This window comes from Typopeltis vanoorti, chromosome 20, assembly GCF_054136105.1.
Source record: "Typopeltis vanoorti isolate ZY-2024b chromosome 20, IOZ_Tvanoo_1.0, whole genome shotgun sequence".
In the NCBI taxonomy this organism is placed as follows: Eukaryota; Metazoa; Arthropoda; class Arachnida; order Uropygi; family Thelyphonidae; genus Typopeltis; species Typopeltis vanoorti.
Window position 1 is genome coordinate 61,007,789 of NC_143568.1, and position 21,250 is coordinate 61,029,038.

General features: G+C 35.4%; 1 protein-coding gene across 1 annotated transcript in view; it reads right to left on the reverse strand.

The window, feature by feature from the left end:
* The window catches only part of LOC150095481 (glycosyltransferase 25 family member-like), a 218,152-nt gene that overhangs the window by 154,729 nt on the left and 42,173 nt on the right, over window positions 1-21,250 (reverse strand). The window contains exon 3 of the mRNA XM_090410197.1: window positions 19,715-19,779. Coding sequence (XP_090266323.1) covers window positions 19,715-19,779 — 65 coding nt within the window. The remainder of the gene's footprint in view (window positions 1-19,714; window positions 19,780-21,250) is intronic.

Sequence of the window (21,250 nt, forward strand, 5' to 3'; positions counted from 1 at the left end):
ATTGAATGGTAGAGACGGAGTTGTAGAGCAGGTGCCCTCCCTCGATGAATCCTTGGACTCCCTGGAGATGTCAAATAATAATAATAATAATTAATTATCTCTGCTCACATATTCTAAAATTTTTTTATGTGAATCCCACCATGATAGACTATAAATAAACCTAATGTAAATTTTTAACACTGTGGGTGGATTAAGAGTTAGATAATCCAGGAACCATACTCTAGAAACTAAAGATACTTTTTCAAACCACCAGTAAGCAGGGTGATGGTGACAAAAAATGTCTACCACCTGAACTTTTGTAAACATTCTTAACAAAGTGGAATTTAAACCAATCCCTGCTGGTTGGAGTTGAGACAATATGCTAGCAATGTTAATGATGCTGAGAGCTCTTTTCTGTTATCTTTATTTTAAGCATGATTTTACCATTGATACCATCTTTTTCACTCTCCTAGTTTTCTCATGCCTCTCATAGTGTGGCCTACCAGTCTTTGATGAACTATTTTTAATTCAACTTTCCATTGCCATATAAACTGCAACTGCAAGTTTAGTGTTCTGCTAATCTTCCTTTAATGCTATATAAATTATTTGTGGGTTCCCCATCATACCAGCTTTGCTCATTCAATTATCAATTTCCAAATTTAATTTGTCATCTTCACTAAAAATTGTGTTTAAATTATTATTATTATTATGTGGAACTTCCATGAAGTTGCAGAACTCATCACAGGAAGCTACTCAACAAGGTGAATATTTTATTCATTCTATTTATCGCTGAGAATGCAGTTAATTTCTATGTTCCTGACTATAATACTACATTTTTACTATAATGACAGCCTACTATTCTCCAAACCCAACTAGTTCTTCCTAGTTTCTCTTAATTTTTTTAGCCTCTAATCAACTGTGCTTGCATAAATCTTACCAGGAATACTGGGGAAGGAAATTCTTCAGTAATTCACATATTTAGTTTTTTTTTTTTTTTTTTTAATGGTGGATAGAGATGAAGTAGCTTGCATTCAGAAGGCCTCTATAAAATTTTTATACCTTCATATCTGAGAATTCATACTACCTCTAATATTGATGTACTCGATATTTTTTCCTAAAGTTCTGCTGCTCTATTAAATTGCATTTTTTTTTTCTTAAAGTAATTACTCTTAGATATCTTGGAATCTTCATTATGTCACCATTATCATCTATTTCAATTTTCCAGTTCTAAGACAAAAGCAGAAAAATGCTATGATGTAAATGAATCCTTATATACAGTGACACATAGCATATACATTTTGCAATAAACCATTAAGGTATTTACACCCTCTGTCCAAAAAGAAACCGAATTCTTCAAAAATAGAAGAAACTAGTGGTGCCACCTGTTGTATCTTTTTGTTGTCGAAAGCTGCAACCTTCATTAGCTTTGTATCTTTTTGTTGTCAAAAGTTGCAACCTTCATTAGTGTTGTGTCAAACTGTTTATGACATTTGTTTCATTAGAAGCCAAGTTATACTGTCACTCTTGGCACCATAACTCGGCTTCACGAACGGTCGGAAAATGAGTTTCAAACAGAGAGCTGCGATTGACTTGTGTGTTAAACTTGGTAAAAGTTTACCGAAATGCATCAAATGCTTCAAAACGCATACAGCGATGAATGCTTATCCCATACTCATGTGTACTCAAGTTTACGAGTGGTTTAAGTGATTTCAAAGTGGTCGTGAGACACTTGAGGACGACTAAAAGATGGACCGTCCAAAAACTGGACTGAGTGAAGATAACATCCAAAAAGTGCGTGATTTCATCAAAGAAAACCTGAAATCGTCCATGAGATTGATTGAAGATGAATTGGAGATTCCAAAATCAACTGTGCACAACATTTTGACCGAGAGTTTGGGCCTTCGTAAATTGAATTCGCGATTTGTTCCCCACAAGTTGACCGACGACCAAAAAATATATCTAATTGAACAGTGCAAGGACCTCATTACAACCGCTCGTAAGGACTCAAACTTCAATGAAACAATCATTACTGGTGACGAAAAGTGGTGTTTTGAGTATGAGCCCGAAACAAAGTGCCAGAGTGCTGAGTGGAGACCACTAGAAGAGGGGCATCCGAAAAAAAGTCGCTTGGAGAAATCAAAAGTAAAGACAATGCTGATTTGTTTCTAGGATACAAAGGGCATTATCCACAAAGAATTCATTCCGCCTGGCCAAACAGTCAATGGTGAATTTTATCTCAAAGTTTTGAAGCGATTGATAGTGAGAATTTGTCGCATACGGCATGAATATCATGATGAACTGTTCGTCAAAACACACTGTCACTCTTGGCACTATAACTCGGCTTCTAATGAAACAAAGGTCATAAACAGTTGACACAACACTAATGAAGGTAGCCGCTTTCAACAACAAAAAGATAAAACAGGTGGCATTACTAGTTTCTTCTATTTTTGAAAAGTTTGGTTTCTTTTTGGACAGAGGATGTATAAACAAAGTTATTACAAACAGAAAGAACATGTGCTCATACAGCATCTAGTAAAGACTGAAAATTATTATTATTAATAATGTAAATTTCTGAAAAATCATGATGTGCCTAAATGTTTACAGTAGGAAAGAAAAAGCTAAGCTATTTTTGGAGATGGAGCAGACTTGATAACAACTTGCTGTACAAGGGTACAAGGGTGGTCTGAAAAGTTGTCGATCATAGATGGCAACACTATCGGCACAATTTTTTTTTCTAAATTGGTACATCTGTCATAAGCATCCATGTGAAACTGCAAGTCATTCTATCAAGTAGTTTTATACAGCTGCCTGAAGCAAAAGTGTTGTCTGTATCCCTTTGAAATGGATAAAATTGAGTATCGTGCAGTCATAAAATTCTTTGTAAAAGAAGGTTTAACGCCAAAAGAAATTCATTTGAAGTTCATAAACGTTTATGGGCACTCTTCTCCTTACTTTTTGGAAATTAAGAAATGGGCTGCCGAGTTTAAACATGGCTGTACCAGCCTTGAAGATGATCCACGTGAAGGATGTCCAAAAAGTGTAACAAGACCAGAAATCATTGATCAAGTGCACGATATGGTACTGGATGACCGGCAAGTCAAAGTGCATGAAATTGCTGAGACTATAGACATTTCAAAAGAACATGTGGGATACATCTTGCATGAAGAATTGCAAATGAAAAAAAGCTTTGTGCAAGATGGGTGCCGCTTGCTCATAGCAGATCAAAAACGCACACGCATGAAAATCTCTGAACACTGCTTGGAGTGTTTTAACAAGAATAAAACTGATTTTGTGATTCGATTTATTACTATGGATGAGACTTGAATTCACCATTACACACCAGCATCCAAACAGCAGTCAAAATAGTGGACAGAAGCCAGTTGTTCAGCACCAAAGAAGACAAAGTCAGTTCCAGCAGCAGGAAAGGTCATGGCATCAGTGTTTTGGGATAATTTTTTTTGCAGAAGAAAAAAATCATCTTTCATCAGGACAATGCACCTGCCCACAAAGGTGTTTTGGCAATGGAAAAATTAAGGTATCTGCGCTGTGAATTGTTGCAACATCCAATCTATTCCCTAGATTTGGCTCCCTCTGACTTCTATCTCTTCCCAAAACTAAAACTTTTTCTGTGCTGGTCAGCGTTTTTCTTTGAATCAAGAGGTGATTGCAGCTGTAGATGGGCATTTTGCAGATCTTACTAAGAACCACTATAGAGATGGGATAATGGCTCTGGAGCATCGCTGGAATAAATGTATTAGACTTAAGGGAGATTATGTTGAAAAATAAAAATAATTTTGAAATTATAAATTTGTTTTTTTCAGTTTAGGCCAAGAACTTTTCAGACCTCGTATAAGTTAAATTTAATACACCTGCGTAAAAGTCATTGAAGCAAAAAATAATTAAAAACTGATAACAAAAATTCTTGTTCTGCCTCCCCCCCCCACTCTAGCCAAGTGCTGAAATATTTCTTCTATATCAATTCTATGAAATCCTTTAAGTAGATTAAATGTTTCTATCATACCCTCCCTTATCAACCTATTGACCAACTTTTGCAGCTCACAAATCTTAATCCTCATAGGGAGCATTCCACAGACCACTCACCATCTTGGTTACTCATCTCTGGATCCTCTCATCACTCCCTCATCCCAAACCCTCTATTTCAGAAATTATTGGTATCAACAAATTGTGAACTAAATTCAGTACTGACCAGACCCATTTTTTTTTTTTTGACATTGATCTAACTATAAGCCTATGTATTTTGCCTTTTTTTTTTGGCATAATCAAAAAATTTATATTCAAATTATTGGGAAAAAATCATTGAACGAAGGTCAGTTTAATCATGTTTTTCATTCTTCTAAATTATAGTATTAATTATAATAGCATGTTAAACCACAGGCATACATCTGATGATACGGCTTAGTATAACATAAATCACAGAGACATCAAATTTAAATGTGCAGAAATTTATATTATTAAATAATGCATAAAAAAAAAAAAACAATAAATTCAAAAACATTATGTTTTTTAAAAATTAAGTTCTGAATAAAATGTTTGTTTTAATCAGGACAAGTCAAGATTGTTGGGAATTTAATTAGATTTAGACTGTAGTACTAAGAGAAAATGGCATCAGCTTGTAAACTGTACATCTGTATGCACAACCTTTATACATGGAGGTCAAATCATTCAAATAGATTTACTTAACAGTATGTTTTCTCAAAAATCTGCAAATCCTGAATTATGGCTAAATGTACATAAGTAATCACATATACTATTCATGATTTTTACAATGCTTCTATGACAAATTATTTTGCCACAAGAGCCGGTTTTATCTGGGGAAAAAGACCAAGTTAAATAAACTCTATGACAGGAGGAATTTAATACACGCTTTCTTTCAGACTTAGGTGCCAGCTAAGTCAACTGGTCTTAGGTAGAAATAGCAAGATTCTTTCTTAAAAACAAACAGACTGGCCTAAGAACATATGCAATTCATAAATTTGCCACTGACCACCACAACCAGGTAATGGCTGAAAATTACAGACTGTAATAAGTATTGAACTGATATTTCAAGTTTAGAACAGTGGGGTGAATGGTGACAACTATCATTCAGAATAATCTAACCTATTCTTATTCAGGATGCAGTAGATTTAACATGATGATACTGCATACTCTAAATTGATAACTGATAATCAGTCATTTAAAACTTGGCTTTGTATACTGACTAAAGCAAGGTGCAACATGATAATGTCAAGAATGAAAAGAAATGCAATAGTTACATTTAAATGTGTGTGGATGTTGAAGTCATAATTTTAAACATCAAGATAACAGCTATAATCTAGATAGCTGTTATCTAGATTATTAACATTATTATCTAGATGCTTTTTATTAGATAAAAGAAAATGATAGGTCAAATGATGTGCCTAAGTAAGACTGAAAATATTTACTACCAAGCATTTTTTTTTTTTGGCTCAGAAAAGTGTTAAAATCATTACAAATATGAGATGTTTAATTGAGTCTTAATTCTAGGATCCAATTTCTTACATGATACTGTGTGATAATTTCATGCATTGCAGCTGTCTTGTGTACAAGAATTAAAACTTCTCCAAAGTCAAAATATATAAACACTGATAACTGAATTTTGTTTAGTGGAAAACACTAATTCTATTAACTATTATAACTGAAATGCATGCTATCTAGCAAAAAAGAAAGAAAAAAAAAGAATGAGAAAACCAAATCAAACAAAACATTAAAAGAAAAAAACAGCTTCTTCTGCACAGAAAAATGCATACATACCATAAGGGACAAAAGTAACTGCATATATATTATTATTTTTTTTAATAAACCTGAAATGCATTCACATTTACATATCTGTGCCAATCCAAAATACGGAAATGCTTATAGTATGTTTATTAATAACTAAAAAAAAAAAAAAATGTTCTAGGACAATGAATAGAACCTTGAATGTTCTTCTGGTAGCATATGATGTCTGCATAGCACTTCCTGAATTGCATACGGATATTACTACTGCACACAGGCTATGGCAAGGAGAAGAACAGAGTCCACTGGTTTTTCCTTCTAATCTCACAGACCATGTCTAAAACCTATCACCAGCAGGGAAAAGAGATGGAAAATGGAAGGAGTGGATGAAGAATCACCCTAAATGAGATATAACGTACAATTATGAAGTTTAGTCAGAAACATAAAACAATCTTATTAGAAAGAAAAACGGTTAAGCAAAAATTTATAAAGAAAGGCACACAGATAAATTTAGGTGGAAAGAGCGTGAAGATTTCAACAAGTTAAATATTGCAAACAGCAACCACTTCTCTTCCACTTGCCATAAAATTCCCCAGTAACATTTTAAGTAAGCTAAACCAACACATGCACACATATACAGGTGGTGTCAAAATAACTCCTCAGTCATTACATTTTGACTTACTTTCCTTTTTTTTAACTTTTTTTTTTTTTTTTACTTTCCTAATAATATTTGACATCCTGAAAAGCAATGTTATGCATATTCTAAAAGATTTTAGCACACTTAAAATTCAGGCAAGAATTTTAAATGTGCAATTTATATTACTAAATATAACATATACACTAACAGGGAAGGGAATCAATGTGGAAATCAGCCTTATGAAAGACAGAATAATAAATATTCATTTTGTAAAGATGGATATTTATTATTATTATTGGTATGACATAATTATAGATATTTATAATCCTCTCTTTTAATAATATGCAAGAAAAACTAATAATACCAAAATAGCATTTTTTAAAAATAATGCATTTTGCGATACTGTTAACTCTTTTCATGATGAAAAGTAATTACTATTTAAATCCAGATCTCTTCGCTTATCACCTCCATATAACTTAAAAAATTCAGTATTGTCTAAACTTTGAGGTCGCTAACAAATGTGATTATAAGCAATAATACCTACTCCAGTAAGCTTTTATTTGCAGAATGATATTTGTGGACAAATTGTTTCATATTTTTCCCACAAAACCTATCAACAGGATGCAAATCAAACTGCGGAGATCAGTCCATTCTTTCCATATTTGAAATGTCAAGAAAGATGTGAAATTTTTTTTCTATAATATAGCAAAACCTCTTGAAACACAAAATTATTATTACAGAAACATGCATATTTATGATTTAATATACAAGTATGTCTCATATGTTAAAATTCCAGGTTGCATATACATATCTGAGGACCACAAATATAAGGACTTTCTTGATTGATCCAAATGAGATGACTCATCTGGTGAAGGAGTATTTAGTGCTGCAGATGTTCCAAGGAGATGACACTCTCCAAAAAAGCCATACATAACACTATAGAAGAACTTCGGGTAATACAAGTACCATTTTCCACATAAAATGGCATTCCGTGCTACCTGAAGTTCCTCTACACAAAATCCAAAAAAAATATGTCACTTATTTTTCCATATATATAACATTTATCAGCTACTGGACATTAAAATTGCCGATTTATAGCTGAAAAATAAAATATCATTCATTTCAAATCCTTCTGTCAATAAAAATGGACATAAAATCATCATCAGGCAGTCCAGAATTTCTTGAGTAGATTAAAAAGTCTTGAAATACTTAACTAGTTTAATAATGAAGATTACTGCACAACTTACATTCAACAACAACATAAACATTAGAATTACTTTATAATAAAATACAAAATTAAAATTTTGGTGGTTTTGATTGAAAGATACGAGTTAGATTAATTTCACCATGGACTTAAAACTGGTCATCATCCTCCAATTTTTTTTAAGAATTAAAATTAGTTGTTGATACTTAAATATAAAGAGCCAATAGGCTTCATTTCAGTGATATAAACATTATTTAAATTAAGGGGATATTAAATCCTAATTGTTTTAAAACCGAATAAAAAACTGAAAGATTGGAATCAGAGAGTTTCATGCTGAATATAGTAAACTATAAAAGTATCGGCGATTACTAGCATGAGCTAATGCAAGTAGTCCTAGTACGTAGTACAATCTCGGGCAACTCGCAGCAAAGGTGGTAAATGCTGCGAGTTGCCCGAGATTGTATTACGTACTAGGACTACTTGCATTAGCTCACACTAGTAATCGCCGATACTTTTATAGTTTACTATATTCAGCATGAAACTCTCTGATTCCAATCTTTCAGTTTCTTATTTGGTTTTAAAACAATGTGGGATTTAATATCCCCTTAATTTAAATAATGTTTATATCGCCGAAATGAAGCCTATTGGATCTTTATATTTAAGTAACTTAATGGTTGCACCTTTTTGACAACTTGTATAGCAGAGTATATAAGTTCTTTTCGCTATACCCTTTGGTATTTATTTGGTCTAGCTACTCACTGATGAAGCCTCAAAAAAGGCTGAAACCGGTCTGGGTAGTGACCACCCACCATAATGTAATAACAGCATACATTTCCTAGGAAATGTATTTTTACATTATGGAAAATACCAAGAATAGCAATCAGAACTTTACCACCTTTGCTGCGAGTTGCCCGAGATTGTACTACGTACTAGGACTACTTGCATTAGCTCACGCTAGTAATCACTGATACTTTTATAGTTTACTATATTCGGCATTAAACTCTCTGATTCCAATCTTTGAGTTTCTTATTCGGTTTTAAAACAATGTGGGATTTAATAACCCCTTAATTTAAATAGTTGTTGATATATTAACTAATGAATGGCTTTCGTGTAGAAATTTACTTACTGTTTTAAATGTATTCCACAGAGTAGATGACACAAATATTCCTCTAATTTGGTAATATATGATATTCACATGATGAAATGTGATGGCTTTGCTTCAAAGAAATTACTGAGAAATACTTAAATGTATTAAATATGATGAATACAGATGGTATCTATGATGACCTTCAAGTAACAGCACCATGTGGCTGGGCATAGACTCTTGCTTTTCATGATATTGAGACAAGGCTGAGCTAAAACTAAGTAATTACAAGGCTAAAAAACAGACCCAGTTAAATGGAATTTAGAACCATGGAGGAAGGAAGACATTTCAAATAGTCCTCTTCTTGTGAGGTCTGAAAAATATTCAGACTTCATAAGGAGTACTGAAAGGGCAATTCTGCATGATGTGATGCAAAAAACAAAGGCATTTCAATGGCCCAGAAATTCATTGAAAGATAGATCTTTTGATGACAACCTGACCGATACCGAGTCTTTTGACTCCATAGAGACACCATCATAATAATAATAATACATCACCAAAGAAATATGGAAGATTATCAAAGCTGTTTATTGTAATTTTTTTTTCCTTCTAGGGTGTATTAATTATGACAATTACAGAATCTTGTAGGGCTGTTACAACCGAACATTCTGTATAGAGAGCAACAGACTGTAATAACCCTATAAACTAAGCCTAGGCTTTGATGCATCTATAACCAAATGGCATTCAGTCCTTCATTGGGATCATATTTTCTCTCAAATATTTCTATTACCATTATTGCCAAACACTAGGTGTCATTCACATTCTCTCAGAAGGTCATTCACAACTCTGGTTGAGTTATCAAATGAGGTGTTCACATAACTGGTAGATTAAAATGTGGATCAGGTTCATGAGAGCATGATGCTGTACTTTCAGATCTTGAGAGAATCTCGCAGTCTATGTCTCCAGTAGTTTAACTGGCAATGTGCTATTAATTAGGTACTGGTCTCATAAGAAGTTCCAATATTTTATTACATTTCAGCTTTGTAGAAAACACCACCTGTGTGTTAAACAGAAGCAGCAATTACTGGCATGGTCTCTAAACCTCTCGTCATCGTTTGCAGTCACTTATGAATGAGTATGATTGTCTCCTAAAAAGACCTACCAATATATATTTTTGGAACCATTTTTGGCAAACACGAAAGAGACTCACCAAAAGTTAATGTGTGGTACACGGTTAGGAGATGATGCATTATCAGACCATTATTTTTCGATGAGCTCACTGTCAGGGATGAATCTTATTTAGCAATGCTTCAGAATTTTTTATTCCTGAATTAAAGAGGTTAAGTCTTATTAATAAAACTATTTTCCAACAGGATGGGGCACTCTATTCCTATGTGACACAGATATGAAAATTTCTGGATGACACTTTCACAGACAGGTGGATCGGTAGAGGAGATGCTCTTGCATTGCTATCTCTGTCACCTGACCTGACTCTGTTAGAGTTTGTGCATGAAGACTTTTTCTTATGGACAAACACAAAAACAGTCACGTATGCTTCAAAACCTGCTTCTCTCAATGACCTTAAGACAAAATTACAAATGCAATCAATGCAGCCACTACTCAGCAACTACTAAAAATTTTCCAGAACTTCAAAAATCGCCTACTTACATGCATTGCACAAGATAGCAGTCATGTTGAATACTAATAAGAAACAAACTATTGTAGATAAAACTTAATTACATACTCTTTAAGCTATTATATACTATAAAATTGTAACTTATACCACTTTCTGATATCTGTCCAGAGGCCGCCCTCTTATCCAATTTGCATAACAGAGTTCCATGTGGTATTCTGTCAAATGCCTTTACAAAATCCAGCAAAATCATCAGTCATTTCCTTTATCCAACTTAGCTGTTACCCTATTATAAAAAGTTAGTAAATTACTAAGGCATGACTGACCCTTCACAAAGCAATACAGTATCATATTTTTATTTGTCCATTCTTGAATTCTCTTTTTTGCCAATTTATCTAGTCACCTCTGTTTTCACTGAGTGGTCTATAATTTGCTACTATAGTCTTAGAACCCCCCCCCTTTATACAAAGGAATTATTTTGTCCTCCTCCTACTCCCTTGGAACTCTACCCGAGCTGAAATTAAATTAAACAGACTAGTCAAAGGCATTGCGAGCTCCTCTGCACATTCTCACAAAACCCTAGTTGATATCCCATCTAATCCCATAGCTGTATTTATATTGAGATTCTGCAATTCTTGTAGAAAGGCTTATACACTGGTCAAGCATGATAACTAAATACTTAAGGAATTGACAGCATACACTAGAAATATAAATTAAATCAACTTTAATATATACTTTCCAAGATTTCGGCAACGTCACATTGCCATCTTCATGGGAACTTAAGATAAAGACACGTGCACGCAAATACTACATAACAGCAAATGAGAAACGAAGCGAGGAAGCTACTGGGTTTCCTAAAGTCCTGATGGTGCCCTCTAGAAGGCTATATTAGGTATTCTTGGCCGTAGGGCTGAAGTTCTCCTGATGTATGTCTTCCAAATTTGGGGCAGTCTCATGCATCCAAATTTGTTGAGGTTTGGCATGTTCCTAAGGGCTGAAGCTGATTCCATGAATAGTCTTTCGTATTTGAACTTGCTGCAGTGTATTACTGTGGCTTTCTTCCACCTTATTCTGTGGCAAGTATCCAGAGTATGGTCTGCAAGCCCAGAGTGGCTGTACTGGTGAAATCGGATGTAGTCCTTGTGTTCTGAGATTCTGATATTTGCTGTCCTGCCTGTTTGGCCAAAGTAGGACAGCTTACAGCTGCAAGGGACCTGGTATACACCTGGTAGGTCTAGGGGAAGTGGTTGGTCTTTTGTGCAGCAGATAAGGGATGCCAATTTTCTATATGATCTGTAACAAGAGGCAAGGCATGTTTTTTTAGGATTTTGTTGATTTTTTCCGAGGTGCCTTGGATGTATGGAATGGTGATGGATTTAGAGTAATCTTTTTTGTGAAGGGGGAGGTGGGTTACAGATAACTGGGTTTTTTTTTGGATTTTTATGGGGGGAGGGGTAGCCATTGGCTGAAAAAAAGTGTTAAGGATGTGATTTAGTTCAGTGGTTAGGGCTTGGTCATTTGAACAGATTAGTTCTGTCCTGTTGAATAGTGCCTTAATCACTCCATATTGTTGTGAGGGGGGGGGGGGGGGAAATTGATGGTGAATGTATCTGCCCGTATGGGTGGGTTTTCTATAAACTGAGAAAACCAAGGTTCCATCAAGTTGGTGGGTGACTAGTGTGTCTAGGAAGGGGACGCTATTGTTTTTCTCTTTTTTCCAGGGTGAACTTGATTCTAGGGTGTTGGTTGTTTAAGTGTGTTAAGAAGGAGAGGAGTGTATCAGAGTCATGTGGCCAAATAGCGAACACATCATCAACGTAGTGAAGCCATATGGTAGGTTTTAATGGGACAGAGTTTAAGGCTTTCTCTTCAAAAGTCTAAATAAAGAAGTTGGCCAAGGGTGGGGAAAGTGGTGAACCCATGGCTGTCCCTTCTATCTGTTTGTAGAATTTTTCCTGCCAAAAGAAATAGCCTGAGTTCATTGTGAACTGAAATAGGGCTGAGATATTGGGAGGAAATTTAGCTTGGATTAGCTCTAAGGTTTCTCTGAGGGGGACATTTGTGAATAAGGAGGAGACGTCAAAACTGACCATTATGTCATTATGTTGGAGTGTAAGGTTTTCTATACTGGCTTTGAAGTGGGCCGAGTTTTTTATGTGTGATGGTGTGTTGCCAGTATAGTGTGAGAGCACTTTGGCTAAATAATTAGCTAGTCTGTAAGTGGGGGAATCAATGCCATCTACTATGGAACAAATGGCACATTTTCTTTATGTATTTAGAGTAATCTTCTTGAAGGGGGGGACGGGTTCCTTTGAAGATGGCAACGTGACGTTGCCAAAATACTGGAAATATATATTAATGTTTATTTAATTTATATTTTAGTGTATGTTGTGAATTCCTTAAGTTAATTGATAATCATGTATAATCAACGTATAAGCCTTTCTATGAGAATTACTATCATCCACAGAGATTCTATCGCATGCAAGGCCCGCCAATATGGTAAAATGAAGCTGAAGTTATCAAAACAACTGAATCGTCTGACCTTCCTAAAACGCTGCCTGGATAATCAGGTAATCCCAAATTGTGGGAAATTTAAGCACCGTATCTTTTCACAAAAGGCTCTCCGAATTTATAACCGTGCCAGCCATGCTCTGCTATGGAAACAAATTGCCACCATGCACGTTCTCCTAGCTGACACAAACAGAGCTATTCAGACACTTGAAGAAGAGCTTTTCAATACGTTAAATAATAAGCTTTGGTCAATTTTATATGAAGTCTCGTGCACTGTGGCAGATAAAGAATTTGAGAAAATACGGGGTTGACATATCAAGAAATTTGAGAAATTAAAAAAGAACCTCCGAACCAAAACTTCCAATCAACACTGTAGTCAACCTTTCTTCAGTTACGTTGAAGCCTGCAGCACTCATACCGCTTTCACGTTGCCACAACTTTGCCATTGCCCCCTGAAAAATAGCGGCCAAGATATAATGATCCAGATTGAATGCAGGATCTGCCACTGTTATACCCTGATAAGTTCGAATATTGAAATTTATCTTATCTGTGTCTATCAGAGCAAACACCCAATAAGAAAAGTATGATTATGCCTGTTATCTAGGTATGATTAGTTTTGAATGCATTAATAAGAAAAGAAAAGAAAGAATTGTAGAATAATGAGATGCTACTTATTTGATATAAAAAAGGAATATGTAGGAAAAGAGTGCCAATATTAATTGTATAATTTAATACTGAGTTAAGATTAACATTATCTTTAGTGCAAAATAACCTTTATTGTGAAATAACATGCAAGGCCAGACCAACATAATCTGTGTAAACGTAAGCTCGAAGTTCAGGGGGGGGCAAAGCAGACAGCTGCCCCAAGTGGTCTCGTGCTTGTGGAACGTAACAAGAAGTGGCAGGAGAGAATCGGACAGTATGAAGTCAGACGCACGTCACGGCGAATTCTACGTGGCGGGTGAACGGCCACAGTTACGGTGATGGCCGGAAGGGAGGAAGTATAAAAGGGTTAGAAACCCCCCCTCCCTCCCTCTCTGGTTTCTTAGTTTTCACCTCGTGACAATCGGCACTCTGTGGTGCGAGGTCCATTGCTGGCATGCGATTGGACGGTTTTTGGTCGGAAGTCTAATCCCGAGATACTGCAGCAGGCTATGCCACATGAATGTCTAGGAAAGTACATGTCCGGAAAGCTGTACCAAAAGAGGTCAGATAGAGGATCACGTTAGCATATCGATGATCGGAAGCCTAAACTGTGCTATAGAAACAAGGCAGCGAAGAAGGAGTTTAGTGTAACAAAGGAACGGAACCATTGTGAATAGATAAGTAGATATTTTGTTATTTGATCTTGTGTGTAATCCATGGAATTAAGGCTATGTAAACTTAAAAACGAAGGACTCAGAGAGATTTCTTAGAAAGGACTATAGGAAAGAGAGTTAATGTGTAGAAGATTATGAGTGGAATAAGTATAATACGAGTTTGAATATTGAGTATGTCTAAAATATGTTTAAGAGGATTTGACCCAAGCAGTGATTGTTAACTGAGATTCCAAAAATTTAAGATTATGGTGTGAGATTTATGCTTTGTGTATGGTTATTAAGGTTGATAAAAATTTAATATGTGTGGAAAATGTTGGAGTTGTCAGATTTGATATATTCTTTTACTAGGTTTGAATGAAACCTTTTATTTTGTATTATTAGAAGTATGTATATTTAGTTAAATAAACCTTGCTATTCTTTAACCTACTTTGTCTCTTTATGGAATTCGATGCACCACTTATAAAATTAGTTACAAATCTAGGCAGGAGACAATAGAAAATAATATACGGTCACAATTGCATATCTTGTGTTATCTTTGTTCATTTTTTACAAACTTCTTGATTAACATTCTAATTAATTTAATAGTCCTAAGTGGCGCAGTTTCAATAAATAAATTTTCTTAGGACTAAACGAGAGGTTGGTAACGAAGTATCTGCCACATAGGTTTTGGCTCGACTCCAGGGCTATTCCTGTGTGTCCCAGAGATACCACATGCCTCACATAGGCAAGGCTTCAAGGAAACACATAAAATATATGATTTAAAGGAAATGGGACACAACACCACCTTCCAAACCACATCGCCAACAATATTAGACTGGATATAGCTTGTGTTCTCACCAAAGCAAGACCATCAAAAACCAACATTTCCAATAGTAAATATAAAGCTCTGCAGGAAATGAAGAAAAACAAAGAAAGGGTAATCACCAAAGCGGATAAGGGAAACGCCACCATAGTACTCAACCAAACGGACTACACAGGTAAGCTAAATGCTCTATTATTAGATCGGGCTACTTACCTTCCTACTGAATACAATCCCACCAAATCACAAATCAGAAAACATAGGCTCCTTAAGAAGGTCACTTCTTGGCCTGTAGAAGTCACTAACAAATTAAAACCGTTTAACTCTATACCCCCCGTATATATGGACTCCCAAAAATACATAAAGAAAATGTGCCATTACGTGCCATAGTGGATGGCATAGATTCCCCCACATACAAATTAGCTAAACATTTGGCCAAAGCACTCACACACTATACTGGCAACACACTATCACACATAAAAAAAAAAATGCAGCCCACTTCAAAGCCAGCAGAGAAAACCTTACACTCCAACATACTGACATAATGGTCAGTTTTGACGTCTCCTCCTTATTCACAAATGTCCCACTCAAGGAAACCTTAGAGCTAATCCAAGCTAAATTTCCTCCCAATATCTCAGCCCTATTTCAGTTCACAATGAACTCAGGCTATTTCGTTTGGCAGGGAAAATTCTACAAACAAATAGAGGGGACAGCCATGGGTTCACCACTTTCCCCACCCTTTGCCAACTTCTTTATGGAGAATTTTGAAGAGAAAGCATTAAACTATGCCCACAAAAACCAACCATATGGCTTTGCTACGTTGATGATGTGTTCACTATTTGGCCACATGGCTCTGATAGACTTCTCTACTTCTTAACACACTTAAACAACCAACATCCCAGAATCAAGTTCATCCTGGAAAAAGAGGAAAACAACAGCCTCCCTTTCCTAGACACACCTGCCAGCCTGATGGAACCTTGGTTTCCTCAGTTTATAGAAAACCCACCCATTCAGGCAGATACATTCACCAACAAACCCCCCCTCACAACAATATGGAGTTATTAAGACATTACACAACAAAGCTAAACTAATCTGTTCAAATGACAATGCCCTAACCACTGAACTAAATCACATCCTCAACACTTTCTCAGCCAATGGTACCCACCCCCCCAAAAAAATTCCAAAAAATATTGAAACCAGAAAACCACAACCTCCCCGCCCCCCCTTCACAACAAGGATTACTCTAAATCCATCACCATTCCCTACATCCGAGGCACCTTGGAAAAAATTAGCAAAATCTTAAAAAAAACCGACCTGACCTCTCGTTACAGACCATATAGAAAATTGGCATCCCTTATCAGCTCCACTAAAGACCAACCACTTCCCCTAGACCTACCTGGTGTATACTAGGTCCCTTGCAGTGTAAGCTCCTACTTTGGCCAAACAGGCAAGACAGCGAATATCAGAATTTCTGAACAAGGACTACATCCGGTTTCACAAGTACAGCCACTCCGGGTTTGCAGACCATGCTCTGGATACACTCCATAGAATATGGTGGAAGAAAGCCACAATAATTATTATTATTATTACGTGCTACTCCAGGGAGTCCTTAGACTCATCGAGGGAGGCCCTAAACATCATGTTCACACAACTGTTCAACATTCTCACAGTATCTATCATACCTTGCCTTGAACTCGCTCACTGTCATAGCATCCACAACAGACTCTGGCAGCTTATTCCACTCATTTACCACTCTAAAAGTAAAGAACCCAGCTCTAACACCCCTGCTAACCAAGCTCTTGCCCAGCTTCCATGGGTGTCCCCTAGTTCTCTCACCACCAGTCCTGATCTCAAAAATATCCTCTGAATTAATCCTATAGAATCCTTTTAGCAATCTGAATGTCTCAATCATATCTCCCCTTTTCTGCCTATCAACTAGTTTCTGCAACCCACAAATCTTCAACCTGTTCTCATATGGTTCATTCCATAGACCTGCTATCATCTTAGTCACTCGCCTCTAGATCCTCTCCACCTCCTCCCCATCAAGAAGGAACCGAGGTGACCAAATCTGGGCACAGTAGTCGAGATGAGGTCTTATCAGGGCTCGGTACAGAGGTACAATAACTTGCTTGTCTCTGCTCGTCAAGGTATTTTTCAACAACCAAGTGAGTTGATGAGCTGATTTAGCTACTTTCGCAATGTGCCCCCTAGACTTCATCTCCCTATCCACCAACACTCCCAAGTCCCTGCTCAAATTTGAAAGACGTTTCATGGAATCAGCCTTAGCCCTAAGAAACATGCCAAACCACAACAAATTTGAATGGGTGAGACTGCCCCAAATTTGATAGACGTACATCAGGAGAACTTCAGCCCTACGGCCAAGAATACCTAATATAGCCCATATACCATATATCATACCATATATATCAAAATTTCAGAACACAAGGACTACATCTGTTTTCACCAGTACAGCCACTCTGGGTTTGCAGACCATGCTCTGGATACACTCCACAGAATATGGTGGAAGAAAGCCACAATAATACACTGTAGCAAGTTCAAATTTGAAAGACATTTCATGGAATCAGCCTCAGCCCTAAGAAACATGCCAAACCTCAACAAATTTGAATACGTGAGACTGCCCCAAATTAGGGAGACATACATCAGGAGAACTTCAGCCCTACGGCCATGAATACCTAATATAGCCCGCTAAGGGGTACCAGCAGGACTTTAGGAAACACAATAGCTTCCTCACTTCGTCCACATTTATTGTGTGTAGTGCCTGCGTGCACATGTCTTTATTTTAAGTTCCTTTGAAGATGGCAACGTGACATTGCTGAAATATTGGAAATATATATTAAAGTTTATTTAATTTATATTCTAGTGTACTTTATGAATTCCTTAAGCTAATTAATAATCAATGATAATAATAATTGTATATTTTGCTGGGATGATCTGTTATTTTAGGCTAATTAGTATTTCTGATTGATATAAAGAATCAAATACTCTCAAAATCTACAAACACTAAATATGCAGGAAGATGATATTCATTTACTTTTTCTATTTGTTGGGTAACAGTGAATGTGATTTCTTGCTCTATCCATTATTTTATATAGAATAACAAGATTTTTGCATAATACAAAGTCATATAATATAAACAAGCGGATATAAACATTTTATACAATTGCAATAATACAATGATTGGCCTATAGTTATATATCTTTGCTGACCCTTTTATATAGTAAGATAATCATTGTTTTACATCACTACTGAAGAATATTTTTCTGCAGATAAAATATCATTAAACAACCAGTATATTATTACGGGCAACTCCAAGGAGTCCTTAGACTCATGGAAAGAGGCTGTAAACATCATGTTAAGAACTATTCAGCATTTGCACAGAATGTATTTGCATGGTTTTGTGTGATCTGCTAATATACCATCTTCTCCCTAATTCTCATATGATTGGAGGTTCAGTATCTACTTTATCTAAATTTAGTAAAATTATCTGTATAAAAGTATCTAAAAGTAATATAGTATCTGTTTCTCTGACTTAGTCTGTCACTATAAAATAAATACTTCCCCCCTTTCCCCCCTCTTATCATAATGTACTACTCCTTGCTTATTTTTCTGTTTTATCATCCACTTTTTCATTCATTAATTCAAAATGTAAAACTACACATGTACAGTAATACCTGCCCTCTGACATTTCGCTTTATAACACTTTTCAATCATGAAAAATGCTTGTATACATGATACATTTGCTCATATGATGCTTTTCTGTTATGACCAATGCCTATTTAAACAATGCTACACTCGTTCATATTGCTAAAATTGTTATATGTTATAGGACATTGTGTAAATCAACCAAGGCACAATTTTCTCTGAATCTGTATTTTAGTGTTTTGCTGTGAATTTATAAACTATTTAAAACTAGCATTTTATTTTGCTGTTGTTAATAATGGCAGATAAAATTCAATAAAATTGAGTTACACCCAGTGAAAAGAAGATGGATAAACCTCTTACATAAGAGGTTTATCCATCTTATGTAAGAAGATGGATAAACCTCTTACATTTTAAATTGGTCATCAGGTTAAAATTATTATATTTAGTGATGATGGTGTATTGATCACTGAGATAGGCCACAGGCTAAACTTACCTCACACTACTATTGTTACATTTGTTAAAAACAAAGGTAAAGTGAAAAGTGTTACACTAGTTAATACCAAAGTTATTCATACTATTGTTGAAATTGAAAAAACTTTTATTTAATTTTTGCCAAGCTATTCTAAAAGTTCTTCAGAATAGCTTGGCCTAAAGGAACAAACCAATCAATTTGGTCATCAATTGTATAGACTGATGACCAAATTGATTGGTTTGTTCCTTTAGGCCAAGCTATTCTGAAGAACTTTTAGGTTGGCAAAAATTATTCTAAATTTTTCATTTGCAGAAATGATAGAAATTAATGCTTTATATACATCATTTACACACATATATGAGTGTTTAAAAATATTAAACCATGACATGCATCTACAAGTTGGGGAGGGGAGGGGAGGGCAGAAGGCAGTGATTGACTATATGATGGTGGTCTGGAACTTAACATGTCATACAACAAGGATATTCTTGTACTTAGATAAATCTTGCTGTCATAAACATGCATTAAATACTTACATGAAGTCAAGATGAAATTAATCTTCAAGCATATGTTAATTTTCTTTAATAAAATTTCACAAATTTAATTATATTCAACAGAAGTTTAACGAAAATGTACAAATATTAAATCTGCTTGATACTTACTTGCCCTCATCCATTAACAACCGAAGTGTATTATTATTTGTAAGGAAAGCATCACAATCTAGAAACTAATATAAATATATCTTAAATAGTGACAAAAATTACATGTCAACATAATACAAACATATAAAAATTGATCAAAAAAATCTGAAGGCAGACACACATCAAGTTACACCATAAGTAATGTCATTACCACCTCTAAACTTTAAAAGCAAACCCATGCAATTATATCAAATCAGATTTATATATTCCTTCATTTACTGAGCTTCTCTCATCATCCCTGGAAAAAGAATTTCAATTATATAGTTATAAAACTAATCAACTCTACAGTGTGTGTATGCAAGTACTCATGAAGTGAGCGAATGAACATGAGAATGTAATCCCTTAGGTAAGGATGTGGATAATACTGCATAGGCAAATTAGCATGATGAGTACAGGCAAATTATTATTATGGAGGACTTCGACTGGAGAGACAGACTGAAAGAGGAGAGATCACATGGCATGTGATAGAGAGGATTCAGAGTTTAAGAATTCTGGATCTGGTGAAAGCATCAAAGGATCTGTTCATAACCAAGGTACCCCCTACACTGTCTCAGAATGCGAGAATATAATTGTGCAGCTTTTCTTGGGAGGTTGCCAAATATGGAATTTTCATTTAAGAAGGGGTATGTGGAGATACAGAGCAAGTGATTATTACAAGCTTAGGAGGTAACTCAAAGCAGTACCATCATATAAAAATCTGCAAGGGAATAATATTAACAGTGCTTGGGAGGTGACTAAGAGGGAAAGAAGCAATATCAGATATATCCCAGGAGGATAAATCTGGTATGAGTCATGTGGATGAATAGTATAATCAAATAGGCACTGCATTAAAAAATAATAAATAAAAAAAAAAATCTGTGGAGGGTATGTAAGGAGAAAGGTGAACAGAACAGTATCCTTGAGAAGTACAAAGCACAGATAAGAAGGGTGACTGATCAGCAATAAAGAAGGCAGAAGAAATTAATGGTTGATGACGTGAAAGTATTTAAGATATTGCGGAACCTTAATACAACTACAAAATAGGATCAAACAGGATATCAGCCTGCATATTACAACAATGTGCAAAGAAATTAGCATTACCTCTGACTAGGCTGTTTAACTTAATCTCTGATAGTTCTAAGAGAGTGGAAATAGGGTGAAGGAGTTCAAGTGCATAAAAGGAACTCCAAGATAGAGGGAGCAAATTATAGAGCACTAAGTATCCCAGGCAATGTCAAGCCCATAATTCATGATAAGGTGAATAAGAACATGATACACTATGAGGAACAGTGGCTCTATGAAAGGTAGGTCATGCCTTAGTAATTTTATGCATTTTATATATTTGTATATATATACACACATATATAACAGAGTGACAACTGGATAAAGAGAATGGCTACATGATGATAATGATGAAACAGGATACCATATGTCATTTCATTACATAAACTGAAGCAAACAAACAAGGATGGATAAAAAGTTAGTAATATGCATATGAGGATGGTTGATGGACAGATA